Source organism: Cuculus canorus, chromosome Z (genome assembly GCF_017976375.1).
Source record: "Cuculus canorus isolate bCucCan1 chromosome Z, bCucCan1.pri, whole genome shotgun sequence".
NCBI classification, from domain to species: Eukaryota; Metazoa; Chordata; class Aves; order Cuculiformes; family Cuculidae; genus Cuculus; species Cuculus canorus.
Genome location: NC_071441.1, coordinates 61,085,313 through 61,101,838, shown reverse-complemented (window position 1 = coordinate 61,101,838; position 16,526 = coordinate 61,085,313). Strand labels below are relative to the sequence as shown.

Below are 16,526 nucleotides of genomic sequence, written 5' to 3'. Positions count from 1 at the left end.
GTTTATGTAGTCTAAGACATCCACAGTATTACTCTCAATGAAGCTGTTATGAACAATGAAGTGAGAGATAATGGGATATGAAAGGCACTTTCAGCAAATCTTTTTCTCATATGATTACAATACTATGTATCACACTGACGTAAAACGTTTAAGTATGTTTTCCAACTAACAAAATATTTTGAGGAAATAAATAATCCATAACATAAGAATGTTTCTGGTGCAGACTTTTCACTTACAGTACGCTTATTGCAGTTGTTTTAACCATATAACCTAGAGGAAAATTAATATGGTTATCCTTTCACTCAGTTTAATTCTTGAAAGAGGAACTCCTGTAGTTACTCCACTGAAGACCAAGTACTCTTTATTTCATTGAAGAAAAAGAAAGTCAGAATATTGACATTTTAAAGTCTGAGGGTCCTTTTCCTCATCCCTCAACAATCAAATTAGATCAAATGTACTAAGTCATGGTCATATACATTAATACTTTTCATTTAAAGAAATAACTGCAACACATATATATATATATATTTTAATACATTAACTCTCAGTTTTGCGTGGATGAGAGAGGCCTAAACATGTATTACATGTTAATAAAAGCGTGTCTACAACACTCTATTCTAACTACAGATCTGTGTAATCTCACCAACATAAAACTAGAGCAAATGATTAAATCTGCTCTTTAAAATTTACAGCCTAAAACTCTAGCACTGGGTGCAGGGGAAATGACTCCATAAGCACATTTATTTCTATTCTCTGTTGTTGCTACTGAATCCAGTTGTATTAAGGAGGCATTAATATCTTCAAAGGAAGCTCTGGATGTTGCAGCTTCTTTTCAGCAGGATTCACTGTAATGACTGGTCCATGGGTGAGGAAATCTGCAGTGGAACAGCTGGATTTTCATACTGCTTGCATAAAGTTTCTGATTATAGTCCTCTACCACATTTTGAGCAGGAGTGGAAAAAAACTCATGGTATAGTGTATTTCAAAATGTGTCCCCCTACTGCACAAACATATGTAACTTGAATGCCATTCAGTATCTCCACTTTATAAATGGATTACTGAGGCATTTTGTGGTTTCAGTAAAGAGTATTCTTCAGCGGTAAATTTAAAATCTGTAAGACTCAATTCTTATCCAGAGATGTGAGTCACAAATTGATTGATGAGCATTTTTGGCTGACAGTACCAGGCAAATCTTCAAATTAAACCCATGACTTCAGAGCAGACGCCACAAAACCAGTATACAACTATGCATAAAACCTTACATACATCCACCTATCTGTAAAACAGTCAGGATAATGGTTGTTTTTTTTAAAAAAAGTGAAAGTCTGTAATTAAACATAGCTATAACACATATGCACAGCCAAGTTAAGCAAAGGTTGCAGAGTCAACTACAGTACCTCTTACTAAATTTTAAGACCATACTTTGCATTCTTAATGATAGTTCTGAAATGTATCTGAGTCATATCAGAGAATAAGAATCACTGGATGGATCTTATCTATCTAGTCACAATACTGGAATGCAATGTCGACTCTGACTCTGCCTTAATCTTGTAGACACTGAAGGACCATCAGCAAACAGACAAAGAATCCCAACACTAAAAAGAAAACAGCAACTATGTTTTTCAGCAGTAAACGAGAATAACCTTCTAGGTTCTGAAGCACTACCACACGCTAACAAGAAACGGGGATGGCTGTAACATAAGACCAAGGAAATGTTGTTGGATTGGGTCAGGCAGATGGACAGTGAATTTACAGAATCTTGTAAAAGAAACTGACCAAAGAAAACACAATGCTCAAAAAAAAAAAAAATTCTGAAAATCTAAAACAAAGAGAAATTATCTATGTATCACTGTATCTCAGTCTTGAAAGAAGGCACTGTAAGACCATTGGAATTGTATAGGCTTCGTGTGGGAAACTTTTGGTGGCAGAGAGGGTTCAGGGGAGACTTCTGTGAGAAGCTGCTAGAAGGTTCCTGTGTCCAAGAAAGCCAATGCCAGATGACTCCAAGGTGGACTCGCCACTAGCTAAGGACAAGCCCATCAGTGATGGTGGAAGCACCTCTGGGATAACATACTTAGTAAGGGGAAAAAAACCTGTGCAGCAGCAGCAGCACCAGTCAGAAGACAGCAGTGGTAACACGGGAGAGAAACAACTCTGCAGGTCACTGATGAAGAAGGATGTGCTTCAGAAATTCCCTTACAGCCCGTGGTGAAGACCATGACGAGGAAGGCTGTACCCCTGCAGTCCACGGAGATCCATGGGGGAGCAGATACCCACCTGCAGCCCGTGGAGCTACATAAGAGCAGGTCAATGCCTGAAGGAGGCTGTAACCCTGGCAAGCCCGTAATAGACCATGCTTCTAGTAGGACCTGTAGTTCCATGGAGAGAGGAGTCCACATTGGAGCAGGTTTACTGACAGGACTTGGTGGCCCTGTGGGGGTCCCATGCTGGAGCAGTCTGTTCCTGAAGGACTGCACCCCTTGGAACAGACCCATGCTGGGCTGCCTGTGAAAAACAGTAGCATGTAGGAAAGACTCACGTTGGAGAGGTTCATTGAAGACTGCTTCCCATAGGAGGGAAAGAACCCATAATAGAGCAGGGGAGGTGCGTGAGGAGTCTTAAGAAGAGGAAGAGACAAAGTGTGATGAATTGATTGCAACCTCCATTCTCGGTCCTCCTGTGCCAGTTAGGGGGGTGAGGAGGTAGAGAAATCAGGAGTGAAGTAGAGCCCAGAAAGAAGGGGAGGCGGAGAGGGAAAGTATTTTAAGGTTCAGTTTCTATTTCTCATTACCATTCTCTGAACTTATTAGCAGTAAAATAAATTCATTTTCCTCAAGTCGACTCTGTTTGTCTGTTATGGTAATTTGTGGACGATCTCTCACTGTCCTTACCTTAACCCATAAGCCTTTTGTTATATTCTCCTCTCCCTTTTCCAGCAGAGGCCAGGGAGTGATAGAGTGGCTCGGTGGGCACCTGGTGTCCAGCCAAGGTCAAACCCAACACAGAACGAAAGACAGGTTTGGCCAAAGACCCACTTAAGTGGTTAAACCAAGTGAGCAGGATAGAGAGGCACTGAAGAGAGATGCATATATTACGCTTGCTGTGCAACTTGCAGATCTCTCACCACAACTTTCCCTAATGAATGTCAGTAACTTTAGAAGGCAGGAAAAAAAAAACCACTTATGGTGTCTCACTTATATCTTTTTAACTTTGTAAACTGGATGTTCTGACTTCTAGTTAATACCAGAAAAAGCAAGAGGAGCAAGCCAATAAGCCACTACTTTAGTTACCTCTTAGAAAGGATTTAAATATTAAGAGTCTATTAAAAATAGAAAAAAAGACCAAGATTCAACTCTAAAAGGAAAATCTGCACAAATAATGTACCTAAAGCCATCTTACTTGGTGTGTAAGTAAGATTAACTAGATTCTTCATCCAAGATTGGCTTTCCTCTAGTGGAATAATTCCCTCTGACCTCCCATTTTTGTCTGCAAGGATAAAGTCTTGTTTCTCTTCAGCAAACCTTACTTAGCACATGAGCCAGGAAAAGTCATGTTTTCAGACTTATTAAATATTCAACCCAAACCTCCTCACATCTCTCATCTTTAAATTTAAAAAAGGAAAAGACACACACCAAAAAGTACCAGTGTACTTCAAAAGGAAAAAAACAAAAGAAATAATATGACATGAAATTGGTAAAGCAAGACTAATGCTAAGAAGGAACAACTTCAAAAGACTTTCCCATAATTGAAGTTACTGCAGGTTTTCGTCTCTACATGTATTTTAACTGATAAGCATCTTGCTTGAAAGCAAACAGAAAGGGACTGTATGACAAACACTGGAAACAGCGTTCAAGTTTCCAAACCCCTAGTATTCAGGAATTCACTTAATGCAAAAAGTAAATGTGGTGTTGCACTCTGTCCCTCTCTGGGAAATATATGGGCGCAGAGTTGCAGTAAAAATATGTACCAGTATACAAGCACTTACACAGAAAAGTCATAGCTGACTGGCTTTATATGTAGCAGAGATATATATAGCAAGATCCAATGGTGGGAAGATGAAGTTAGATTTTAATTGCAGATAAAGCACACATTTTATTAACCATAAAAATATACCCCAGAAATTACCTGTCATTTCAAGCCTTGAAATCACAACCAGACCTCTGTCCCAAAAGCTCTTTTATGCATTGAATAAAAGTTATGGTTGTAATACACAGGAAGTTACACAAGATAAGCATGGTACCCTCTCATAACCTTAAAAGACGCTGTTTTGCATGTAGGATCAGAACAAATGTTTCAGATGTTTTTAAACATTCTCAAAAGGTACCTTCTTCCAACCTTTATCATTTACACTTTCTCGGCAGAAGACAGAAGAGCGTAAGAAGGACAGGAAGAAACTCATTAAAAAATCCTCAAGGAGTAGTACCGAAAGACTGTAAACAATTAAAACACCTACTAACAAAGTTATTTAGTCTTCCACTTGCTTAAACTCAGTTGTGCAGTAGCTGGCTACTAAATAATCTCAGTAGGTTCAAAAATGTGTCTTTACCCCATTAGTCATCTTTTGTGTTCTCTTTGTCACCGTCTGTGATGGCACCACATAATGCAAGTTGGTTCACAATTCATTGTGACAACACCCGTAGGTACAATAAGTTCTTTGTGACCTCTGTTTGTCACTGTAAGAACAACATGTCAGATGCTAACATGAAACTGGCATTCTTTCTGTTTGAGCTGTATCCTATCTTATTTTGCATTTCTTCTGATATCAGAAAGAATTTTTCCCCTATGACACACACAGAGCTCATCAATTCTCTTTTTTTGTCATAACCACCATAGGATGCATGTGTTTCAGACTATTTTTGTAGATTTGCCCAATGTTTAGCACAGGGAATTTAGCATATTCACATTACATATACACCCCTTAGCAAGAAGGCCAGTTTCTGAGAAAACTACTTTCAGAGTTTTTCCATATGGCTTCAAACAGCCAGTCAAGATACAGAACTGACAGCTCTGTCAAGAATTTTAGGTACGTAACTTCACTAGTTGCATTCCCACGCATCATTATATTAAGTAATGCTGTCTGAAGGCTATAAAAAACTTCCTCTGCTTGGCAACATACGACTCATCTTTTTCATTATATATATTTTAAAGATAGCCTGAATAGTTTTCCAAAACAAGAAAGCTATGAGGCATGTAGCTTGACCTGCTTTAAAAAAAAAGTACCTAGAACATAAAGGGGGGGGGGGGGGCAGAGAGAGAGGGCAGAAAAGCAACAGAATTGATGAAAAATTGCCATGAGAATACAGAGCAAACTGCACTGAAAAGCTAGCTCTTCTTTGCGGAGAGAAAAAATACATTTTAATCTGATAAATGTGTCCTGATTTCTAAACTGATACATTACCAAGCAAAGACTTAAAACCATGATCAGACTGATATCAGATTATTAGCAGTGACCTGTCATTCCACAGGTCAAATTGAGAGTGCTTCAAACAAAAAACTAATACAACTACCATCGTTCTAATTGACTAGGATTGTATTATACAGCAGAAACAATAGAATAAAGAGACTCACATACAAGTAAAGATTCAAAGAATCAATTGATGCAGCTGGAAAATATACATAATTAACAACCCTGTGCAGCTGAAGACTGCCTACAGTTTAATGAAGAAAACCAAAAAGATGTAATGAGAAAATAAATACTATTAAACAATACAGCTTTAGTTTAACTCTACAGTTTTTATTGATTTATCAAGACAATAACATCCTATCACCTAAGCAGCGTGCACCAAAAAAAAATTCAAAGACCTATGCTCAACAAAGAACATTTTTTTCTCTATCAAGGAGAAGTAGTGTTCAAAATTGTAGAATCATAGAATCACCAGGTTGGAAAGGACCCACTGGATCATCAAGTCCAACCATTCCTATCACTCCCTTAGACCATGTCCCTAAGCACTCCATCAACCCGTTCCTTGAACTCCTCCAGGGAAGGTGACTCAACCACTTCCCTGGGCAGCCTCTGCCAGTGCCTGATGACTCTTTCTGTGAAGAATTTTTTTCTGATATCCAGCCTGAACCTCCTCTGGCGGAGCTTCAAGCCATTCCCCCTTGTCCTGTCCTCAGTCACTTGGGAAAATGCCACAGAAAACTTCACTGTCTAGTTTTGGCCATAAATTAATCCATCCTCAGTTCTTCCTTCAATTTGTCCAAAGGTTCTAATGTTTGTGTCACAATTTTATATTGTCTTAAAACAGAAATGAAAGATTAGTGCCTGATTCTTGTGTATGCTATAGAAAACAGACTTAATGGCAGCATTTCAGTACTTCCAAAATGCACAGCTTTTAAGTACTTGATGCCAGGAGAGACTCAGAATTATTTTACCACTTGCATTTTAATAAGATTTTTTTTTTAAACAGGTCAATGCCATTCCCAAACTAGATCACAGAAGGATCACAGGTTTGTATGGCGCAAGCTCCAAATAAAAGAGGATCAAAGGTGTTTTTATAAGTTCCTCATACACTGAAAACCCAGCAGTAAAATATGTATTAGTGCATAGTCTGTATGAACAAAATTCTCAAGACAGCTACTTTGCAGTGTATCATGAGAATTGTGCTCCATCTTGCATGCATATGCCGTACTCTGAAAATTTAGCCTTATAACTTCCCATGATTTCACTAGGTTTTTAAATTACTCACCTCCTCCAATAGACAGTCATGCTTGCCTATATATTCACTGTATCACTGATGTTTAAACTTTGGGACTTGTGTGCTTAGTATTAGTAAATATTATTTCAAAAAGAAGTCCAAAATGTCTCATTCAAATCTATTTTTTACTTACATTTTCAGTCCTTTACCAGGTTAAATCAATGAGTAACTGTAACTTTGCATATGAGAATTCTGCAAGTTTTGTATTTGAAATTACCCAGTTTTACAAATGATCAAGTTTAAACACTTCGGAAAACGCCCTCTGTGATGCAATTCTGAACATCTTTAGTCTACTAATCCTGTTTTCAATGAATGAGTATATTACACCTAAATAAAATCCTAGGTGTATTTAGGTGTAAACCTGCTTATATAGAATCATAGAATCACTAGGTTGGAAAGGACCCACTGGATCATAGAGTCCAACCATTCCTAACACTTCCTAAACCATGTCCCTCAGCACGTCATCCACCTATCCCTTAAACACCTCCAGGGAAGGTGACTAAACCACCTCCCTGGGCAGTCTCTGCCAGTGCCCAATGACCCTTTCCGTGAAAATATTTTTCCTTATGTCCAGCCTGAACCTCCCCTGGCGGAGCTTGAGGCCATTCCCTCTTGTCCTGTCCCCTGTCACTTGGGAGAAGAGGCCAGCTCCCTCATCTCCACAACCTCCTTTCAGGTAGTTGTAGAGAGCAAGAAGGTCTCCCCTAAGCCTCCTCCAGGCTAAACAACCCCAGTTCCCTCAGCCACCTCTCATACGACTTGTTCTCCAGCCCCCTCACCAGCTTTGTTGCTCTTCTCTGGACATGCTCCAGAGCCTCAACATCCTTCTTGTGGTGAGGGCCCCAGAACTGAACACAGTACTCAAGGTGCGGTCTCACGAGTGCCGAGTACAGAGGGAGAATCACCTCCCTGGACCTGCTGGTCACACCGTTTCTGATACAAGCCAAGATGCCATTGGCCTTCTTGGCCACCTGGGCACACTGCTGGCTCATGTTCAGTCGGCTGTCAACCAACACCCCCAGGTCCTTCTCCTCCAAGCAGCTTTCTAGCCAGACTTCTCCTACTCTGTAGCACTGCACAGGGTTGTTACGCCCCAAGTGCAGGACTCAGCATTTGGCCTTGTTAAGCCTCATACCACTGAGATCAGCCCAGCAGTCCAGCCTGTTCAGATCCCTTTGCGAAGCCTCCCTACCCTCCAGCAGATCGACACTTCCTCCCAGCTTAGTGTCATCTGCAAACTTGCTGAGGGTGCACTCAATGCCTTCATCCAGGCCATTAATAAAGACATTAAACAGAGCTGGACCCAGTACTGAGCCCTGAGGAACCCCACTTGTAACTGGCCTCCAGCTGGAGTTAACTCCATTTAGCACTATTCTCTGGGCCCGGCCATCCAACCAGTTTTCAACCCAGGAGGGTGTGCGCCTCTCCAGGCCAGAGGCTGACAGCTTCTGAAGCAGAATGCTGTGAGAAACTGTGTCAAAGGCTTTACTGAAGCCCAAGAAGACTACGTCCACAGCCCTTCCCTCATCCAGTAGCCGAGTCACTTTGTCATAGAAGGTGATCAGGTTAGTTTGGCAGGACCCGCCTTTCCTGAACAAGTGTTGACTGGGCCCGATCACCCGGTTCCCTTGCATGTGCTTCATGATAGCACTCCAGATCACCTGTTCCATGACTTTCTCCGGGACTGAGGTCAGACTGACAGGCCTGTAGTTCCCCGGATCCTCCCTGCAACCCTTCTTGTATATGGGCACAACATCAGCCAGCCTCCAGTCCAGTGGAACTTCCCAGTCAGCCAGGACTGGTGGAAGATGATGGAAAGGGGTTTGGAAAGGACATCTGCCAGCTCCTCCAATACTCTTGGGTGGATCCCATCCGGCCCCGTAGACTTGTGGGTGTCTAGCTGGGCAAGCAAGTCTCTAACCGCCTCCTCTTGGATCATGAGAGCCTCATTCTGCTCCTCTAACTCCTGGGTTTGTACGCAGGGGGAACAACTTCCCTTACTATTAAAGACTGAGGCAAAGAAGGCATTAAGTACCTCAGCCTTTTCCTCATTCCCTGTCACTGTTGTTCCTTCTGTATCCAACAGGGACCGAATAGAGAAGGTCATCCCTAGTCCTCCTTTTATTGTTAATGTACTTGTAGAAAGATTTTTTTATTGTCTTTCACAGACTTAGACAATTTGATTTCTAGTTGGGCCTTAGCCCTCCTGATATTTTCCCTGCACGATCTCACTTCCTCCCTGTAGTCCACCCAAGATGCCTGTCACTTCTTCCAAAGCTCATAGACATTCCTCTTCTTTTTGATGCCTCTCCAGATCTCCCTACTCAACCAAGTTGGTTTTTGCCCCCGCCAGCTCCTTTTCCAGAACATGGGGATGTCTTGCTCCTGAGCTGCTAGGATTTCATTTTTGAAGAGCACCCAGCACTCATGGGCTCCCTTGCCCTTAAGGACTCTCTCACATGGGACTTTGCTACCAGCCTTCTGAACAGTCTTCCCTCTGGAAGTTTAATGTGACTGTTCTGCTAATCCCCCTCTTCACCTCACCCAGAACTGAAAACCCTATCATCTCATGATCGCTTTGTCCCACGCGTCCTCCAACCGTCACATGCCCCCCAAGGCCTTCTCTGTTCACAAAGAGCAGGTCTGGGAGGGCACCCTCCCTTGTCGGCTCACTCACCAGTTGTGTGAGGAAGTTGTCTTCCACGCACTCCAGGAACCTCCTAGACTGCTTCCTTTCTGCTGTATTGTACTTCCAGCAGATATCTAGAAGACTGAAGTCTCCCACAAAGACAAGATGGAGCGATCTAGAGACCATTCCCAGCTGTTTATAGAAGAGCTCATCAGCTGCTTTTTCTTGGCTGGGTGGTCTGTAACAGACTCCTATCACAATGTCTGCCTTCTTGCAGGCTCCTCTGATTTTAACCCACAGGCACTCAGTCCCTTCCTCACTGTAACTGAGCTCAAGGCTATCACAGCACTCTCTAACATAGAGGGCTACCCCGCCTCTTCTCCTACCCTTCCTGTCCCACCTGAAGATTTTATACCCCCCATAGCTGCACTCTAGTTATATGAGTCATCCCACCACGTTTCCGTGATGGCAACAACGCCGTAGTCTCCTTGCTTCCAACTCCTACAACAGCTTCCAACTCCTCCTTCTCATTGTCCATGCTGTGTGCATTGGTGTAAATGCACTTCAACTGGACTGGCGAACCTTCAGCCCTCATAGAGGGAATAGAGTTCATTCTCAATTGACTGATCCTTGGAATACCTAACGCCACAGTGCCAGTTTCATCCTTACTGTCCCCAGGTGTAATCACCCCCACTTGCTCTGTGGTGATATACTCGTGGTCCTTGCCAGTACACCATATCAGTTGTGTTGTTCTAGTTCTGTCAGTGTATCATGCGTACCTCATAAACAAAAATTATTTTCTATGTATATTTTCCTAATCAAGTCATAAAGTAACAAACTGAATCTTATCCCAACAAGTTATATAGCAATGATAAAAGTAAAGCAGGAATAACTGAGTCAGTGTTCCACAGTCCTTTTGAATCACTTGACCCTGTCTGACACTGATGTACTCTGTATGCATCATCTTCTAATGCACCTAAAGGCTTATCATGAATCAAGAGAAGGGTGTTATTATACCTTCTCACAGATGCAGACATTTATGCCTAAAGAAACAATGAAACTTCCACAGCATGTACCAAAGTTTTAACTGGTAACAGGCATATATGACGCAAGATTATTACGCCATCATAGAAAACTATCTCAAAATCATAGTGAATGTCTCACAAAATAAAGTAGCTTACAAAATTAAAAATGGCAGGAGCTCAGATACACTTTATGCACAGAGAATCAACACACTGATGTGCTAAAGCCATGAGCTAAACCACTACAAGTGTTCATGAGCACATTTTATCCGAGCCACATCATAAAGTATATTCCCAAAAATCTCCAAATGGTATGCAGGTTGCATTCCTTTACACTGCTAACAGAGCACATACAGTCAGGTTCCAACTGTTAAAGTAGCTCAGTTAACATGTAGCATTTCTTTAAGATAGCCAGAACTCCACTGCCACAATCACATTTACCTACTACCCAATAACTACCCTTTTTGGTTTCAGTACTTTGGCTTGTCACGAAAGTCGTATGTTCGTTTAAACTCCTTGCTTTAAAACAAGCCTACATAGCTCTATCTTCTCTTAGAAAATAAACAAACAAAACATTACCTTCTGAGGGGTGAAAACCCTCTGCCTGAACTTTTCAATTGTATCTTGGCCCGCAGCTGCCCATGCGCTGGCAAATGCTTCAGTTTTGTCTTCATCCAGGTGAATGCTTTGCAGCTGTTGTTGCAATGAAGCAGGCTTCAAATTATGATAGACTGCCTGTTAAAAGGAAAACTGTTGTTGTCCAGTATGCCTCTACAAGTTGTGACAGATATATTTTACCATAGGCGGCCACCATGTTCACACAAGATTTTTACTAGCAGCTCTATGCGGGACTGCAAGCATCCTGTTTCTCTTAGCCCTCTGACTGGGAAGACAGAAAAGCATAACTATCTCAACTGTAACTCAAAATGCAATGTTACGAATGACTCAAAACAGACAAACTATGAAAAACGCAAATATGAGCCAAATCTAAGCATATATGTTTCCACAGTACATAATGCCAAAGCAGCTATCGCTGAGAAAAAAAATTGGATTTGAAATCAATTGTGACCATGAATCATGGAATGGTTTGGGTTGGAAGTGACCTGCAGAAGGGGCCCAATTACTTCCCTGCTCTTGCGGGTCACGCCATTTCTGATAAATGCCAGGGTGCCGTTGCCCTTCTTGGCTATGTGGGCCAGTGCTGGCTCATGTTCAGCCACTGTCAACCAACACCCCCAGGTCCTTCTCCTCCAGGCAGCTTTCTAGCCAGACTTCTCCTACTCTGTAGCACTGCAGAGGGCTGTTGCGCCCCAACTGCAGGGCTTGGCACCTGGCCTTGTTGAACCTACTATGCGTAACTTAAGCAGTGCTCAAAAATGCCATCTAATATTTTCCCTACTGGAATTTAAAAAAATGCATGACTGGCTTGCTTAGAATGACTATAAGGAAAAACTAAACCTCATGATTACCAACGCTTCTCTCATAGTCATGCAGACCTCAATTCTACCTCCTATATTTAGGAAACTCATTCCACAAATGCAATGAGTCCAATCCAAATCAGAAAGGCATGAAAACAAAAGCAATAAAATTGTGCCTCCAAAAAAATACCATAGTACACTACAGATTCAAGTTAAAAAGGAATTAACGGAAACATGTCTTTATATTTTTTAAATCTACAATTGGATAAAAAAATCAAGTCATAAAGATAGAATCAAGATACCTGTTCCAAAATGAAGGATATAGTTTCAATAACTAGATGAAGATCCTGCTTTTCCAATGAAAAAGCTATTTGAAGCTTTTCTTCCTCCTCTTCACTGAAGCTACTTTCAGCCTGAAGCACAAAAAAGGTTAGTTCTAACATTCCATTCAGAGATTCAGAAGATACCTGTCAAAACAAAACCATTCTCCCCATTTTTATAAACATAGTCCAATTGTTTCTAAATAAAAACAACAAATTAAAGTACTTTTCCAACAGAAAAATGCAAGTAATTCTTCTCACTGAAAACAAAAATTAAAAGACAACAGTATTACGTGAGTCCTTACGAGGATTATTTCAATTACATAACAAGAAAATGCACCTGAGAGACATGAAGAAATATTTCTTTCAACTATCTGATCATCTCCAATGACCTTTTATAAATACATAAAAAAAAAAAAAGTATGAAGTACATTATGTGAATCAGATCCCAAAGGAAACAGAAGGCAATACAATAGTGAAGTTAGTTACGTATCCTTCTTGCACTCTGGATACTCTTCTGAAAACCACCCATGCTACTATAAAGGAAATAAAGGCCTAGTTTATGTTGATTTTGAAAGTCAGATTTTTGAATCTACAGCCTAATGCATTACTGAAGATTACTGAGAATATGCTGTACTTTTAAAATACAGTGGTTATATTTACCACGCTACAGCAAATTAAATAGTAATTTAAATGCAGATATTGCATCTTCTAAAATGTAATTACTAACAAATCTATGCTACAGACTATCAAAACACCATGTTTAGACCACTTAGTAATCCAAAACTGCAAAGCTACACAAAAAAGCAATTGAGTTGTCAGAACAAACAAAATGAGGTGATTACACAAATACTTCAATGACCACAATGTCTGTAATACTAATATCAGAATGGAAACATTATTTGAATCATTAGCTGTCAGAAGGAAATGCAGAACTCTAAGTATCTACTTTGTTAAGGCAAATAAACTTATTTAAAGTTTCCAGTGACTGAACGTGCCTTAGAGTCAGCTATGTAGGAAAGGCCAGCTGTTACAAAAAAAGAGTTGGTGACACTTTGCAGTCACCAAGGAGTTAATACCCATACAAAACAACTGAGAAAACCCTCTGCAATAACAGCAGCATCCAAGCCAGTAATTTTGGTAGGAATAAAATTAGCAGCTGAATCAAATAATCAAAACAATCCTTACAGTCTCAGAATTACGACCTGTAATACATTTCTTTTTTCTATCTATGCTGCTCCTAATAGCAACATTTAAATGTTTGGTTTGTATATATAAGCGCATAGAAAACAAATTCTGTATTACTTTTTCTATTATTAAAAACACAAAACAAGGGAATAAACAAAATCTGATGCTGAAAGATAAAGAAACTGAACAAAACGATACTTTTTTTTAGCACTTATCTTTCATTTTCCCCTGCAATATTTAGTGCCACAGTTAAATTTAGCTTCCATTTGACTTTTTGGCAGTGTGTGATGAAACTGACTACTTATTTTATTTCTTTATTATTTATTGAGCAAATAAAAAACGCCAAAACCTTTGTACAGATGACAAAAAACATTTACTAAAAGTTACAGACTTGATTTTTAACCTCAGTTCTACAGATGGCTTTGGTCAAGGTCAGATATTAGGTAAAGGTTCTTCCCCCAGAGGGTGGTGGAGCACTAGAACAGCTCCCAGGGTGCCAAGCCTGACAATGTTCCAGAAGCATTTGGATAATGCCCTCAGACAAATGATGTGAATGTTGGGGCTGTCCTGTGCAGGACAGGAGTTGGATTGGATGATCCTTGTGGGCCCCTTCCAACTCAGGACATCATAGAATGGTTTGGGTTGGAAGGGACCATGAAAGACATCTAGTTCAACACCCCCTGCAGGAGTAGGGACATCTACAACTCCATCAGGCTGCTCAGAGCCCCACCAGCAACCTGATGTTCCCAGGAACGGGGCATCTACCACCTCTCCAGCAAGTTTGAACACTTCCAGGGATGGGGCAGCCACTGCTTCCCCAGGCAACCTATGCCAGTGCCCCACCACCCTCACAGTGAAGAATTTCTTCCAAACGTCTAGTCTACATCTTCCTCCTTCCAGTTTACGGAATGTGGGAAGATTTAAAGGAAAGAATCTTCCCCTCATCTAGGACTACTCCCTTGTAATGGTTCTGAACAATTAGTGATGAGTGAAATTAAGACCAAAATATTTTTTTTTTTTTTAAAAAAAGGAATAGAAATAATTATCCTTTAGTAAAACAGGGCGTCGTGTCTGTCCCAAGCAGAGGGGCTCCACAGCAGTTGGACTGTGGAGGGTCAGAGCTCCTTCTAGCTTGGCTTTGCTCCCACCGTATCCCACAGGTTGCACAGGAAAGATGCAGGATCCTCACCCCATACCTGTCGCTCCACCTGGTGAAGCCTCCTTGCTTTCACCCTCACCCCTGCCTTGGTGGGCACCACTACGAGTTGAATGTGGCTCCCATGGCCTCCCTCACCCCAGCCCACCAACCTTCAGGTGCAGCTTCTGCAGGAGGCGGGAGAGAAGCCGTGGGAACCGTCCCGGATCCATAGCATTGAGCAGTGACACAGCCCTGCGGATGCTGTGGGGAAGGACAGAGGGTGGTAAGGGGGGGATGCAGATATGGGTGCATATCTGGACCCAGGACCTGAAACTGGACCCTGGACCCAGGACTTGAACATGGACCCAGACCTGTACCAGGCACCCAGAACTCAGGCAGGACTAGGACCCAGACCTAGACCCAGGACCCAGACCAGGATGTGAACCCTGGACAGGCAACCTGTCCCAGGACCCAAATCTGGACCCTGAGTCAGACCTAGGATCTGGATCCAAGACCTAAGACCTGGATCCGGACCCAGGTTCTGGACCCAGACCAAAATCCCAACTCAGGACCCAGAACCAGGACCCCAAACCCAGGTCTGGATGCAGATCTGGAGGCAAGACCTTGACCTCAGAGCCAGGACACAGATCCAGACCGAGAAGCCCAGGCACAGCTGCAAGACACAGATCCAGATACCAGACGTGGATTTGAACTCAGGACTTGGGACCCAGATCTGGACCCAGATCTGAGCCCAGGATCCAGATACGGAACCAGAACCTGGAATCACGACCCAGAACCCAGACACAGGACCTGGACCGCGGACGCAGGACCCGGAGCCCGGACCTCACTCGGGAACCACACCTCAGACGCAGACTCAGGATATTGATCCAGACCTAGGACCCAGACCACAGACTCGGACCCAGGACCCAGATCTCAACCCAGGACCCGTCACCCAGAATCTGGACCAGTATCCACCATCCAGACCAGGAATCAGGACTCAGGACCCACACCCAGATGCCGACCCAGGACTTGGACACCCGACCCAGACCCAGACCCAGTCTCAGATCCGGACCGAGACCCGGACCCGAGGCCCAGCACCCGGTTCCATCCCGGAGGAGCAGCCGGTACCGGTCACTTTCCGGCACAAGGGGCGCCGCCATGTTCACTGCCGCAGCCCTGCCCTCACGACGGCAACGCGGAGGGGATAAACGCCGTCGCTTCGCCCCGCCCCTCTCCTGCTCTGACCACGCTCCCTCCTGCTATGGTCACGCCCCTTCTGAGCTGGTTACGCCTTTCAACCTTGCCGGCTACGCCCCCTCTGTGCTAGTCACGCGCCTCTCCTGCGTTGCCCACGCCTCTCTCCTACTCTGGCCACGCCCATTCAGTGCTGAGCACGGCTCCTCACCTGCTGACCACACCCCTTCCATGTCCGTCACGTCCCCTACTCTGGCCACCCCTCTGCGCTGACCCCGCTCCTCTGGTGCATTGGTCACGCCCCCGCCTCTCTTGCCCCGCCCCCTCGGGGCGGACAGCGCCTTTCTCCCGTGCTGACCACGCCCCCTGCACAGACCACGCCCCGTCCATCTCTGACCACGCCCTCTGTGTGCTGGCCGTGCCCCTTCTTCTGATCACGCCCCCTCATCTGACCACCTCCATGCCGTGCTGGGTGCGGCCCTCGTGAACTGGCTCAAAGAGTCATTGAATCGTTGAATCACAGAGTAGTTTGCGCTGGAAGGAACCTCAAAGCCCATCCAGTTCAACCCCCTACCATGGACAGGGACACCTCCCACTAAATCAGGCTGCCCAAGGCACCATCCAACCTGGCCTTGAACACCTCCAGGGATGGGGCAGCCGCAGCTTCCCTGGGCAACCTGTGCCAGTGTCTCACCACACTCATCAGGAAGAATTTCTTACTAATGTCTCATCTTAATCTTTCCCCTTCCAATGTGAACCCACCCTTCTCTCCCTGTCACTCCATGCCCTTGTACAAAGCTCCTCCCCTGCTTTCCTGGAGCCCCTTCACGTGGTTGGAGGCTGCTCTAATGTGTCCCCACAGCCTTTTTTTTCCAGACTGAACAACCCAAACTCAGCCTGTCATAGCAGAGATGCTCCA

The 16,526-nt window shown here is 43.3% G+C and overlaps 1 protein-coding gene across 4 annotated transcripts in view; it reads right to left on the bottom strand.

The window, feature by feature from the left end:
• The window catches only part of COMMD10 (COMM domain containing 10), a 112,134-nt gene extending 96,468 nt beyond the window's left edge, over positions 1-15,666 (bottom strand). For 2 of the 4 annotated variants that reach the window (XM_009562921.2, XM_054055421.1), the window contains exons 1-4: positions 15,542-15,666; positions 14,584-14,674; positions 12,070-12,180; positions 10,929-11,084 (exon numbers count right to left, since the gene is read on the bottom strand). In XM_009562921.2, coding sequence (XP_009561216.1) covers positions 10,929-11,084; positions 12,070-12,180; positions 14,584-14,674; positions 15,542-15,573 — 390 coding nt within the window. In that variant the 5' untranslated portion in view covers positions 15,574-15,666. Of the gene's footprint in view, positions 1-10,928; positions 11,085-12,069; positions 12,181-14,583; positions 14,675-15,511 lie in introns of all 4 variants that reach the window. The other 2 variants (XM_054055422.1, XM_054055423.1) reach the window with 1 other exon arrangement.
• Positions 15,667-16,526: the final 860 nt, after the last annotated feature.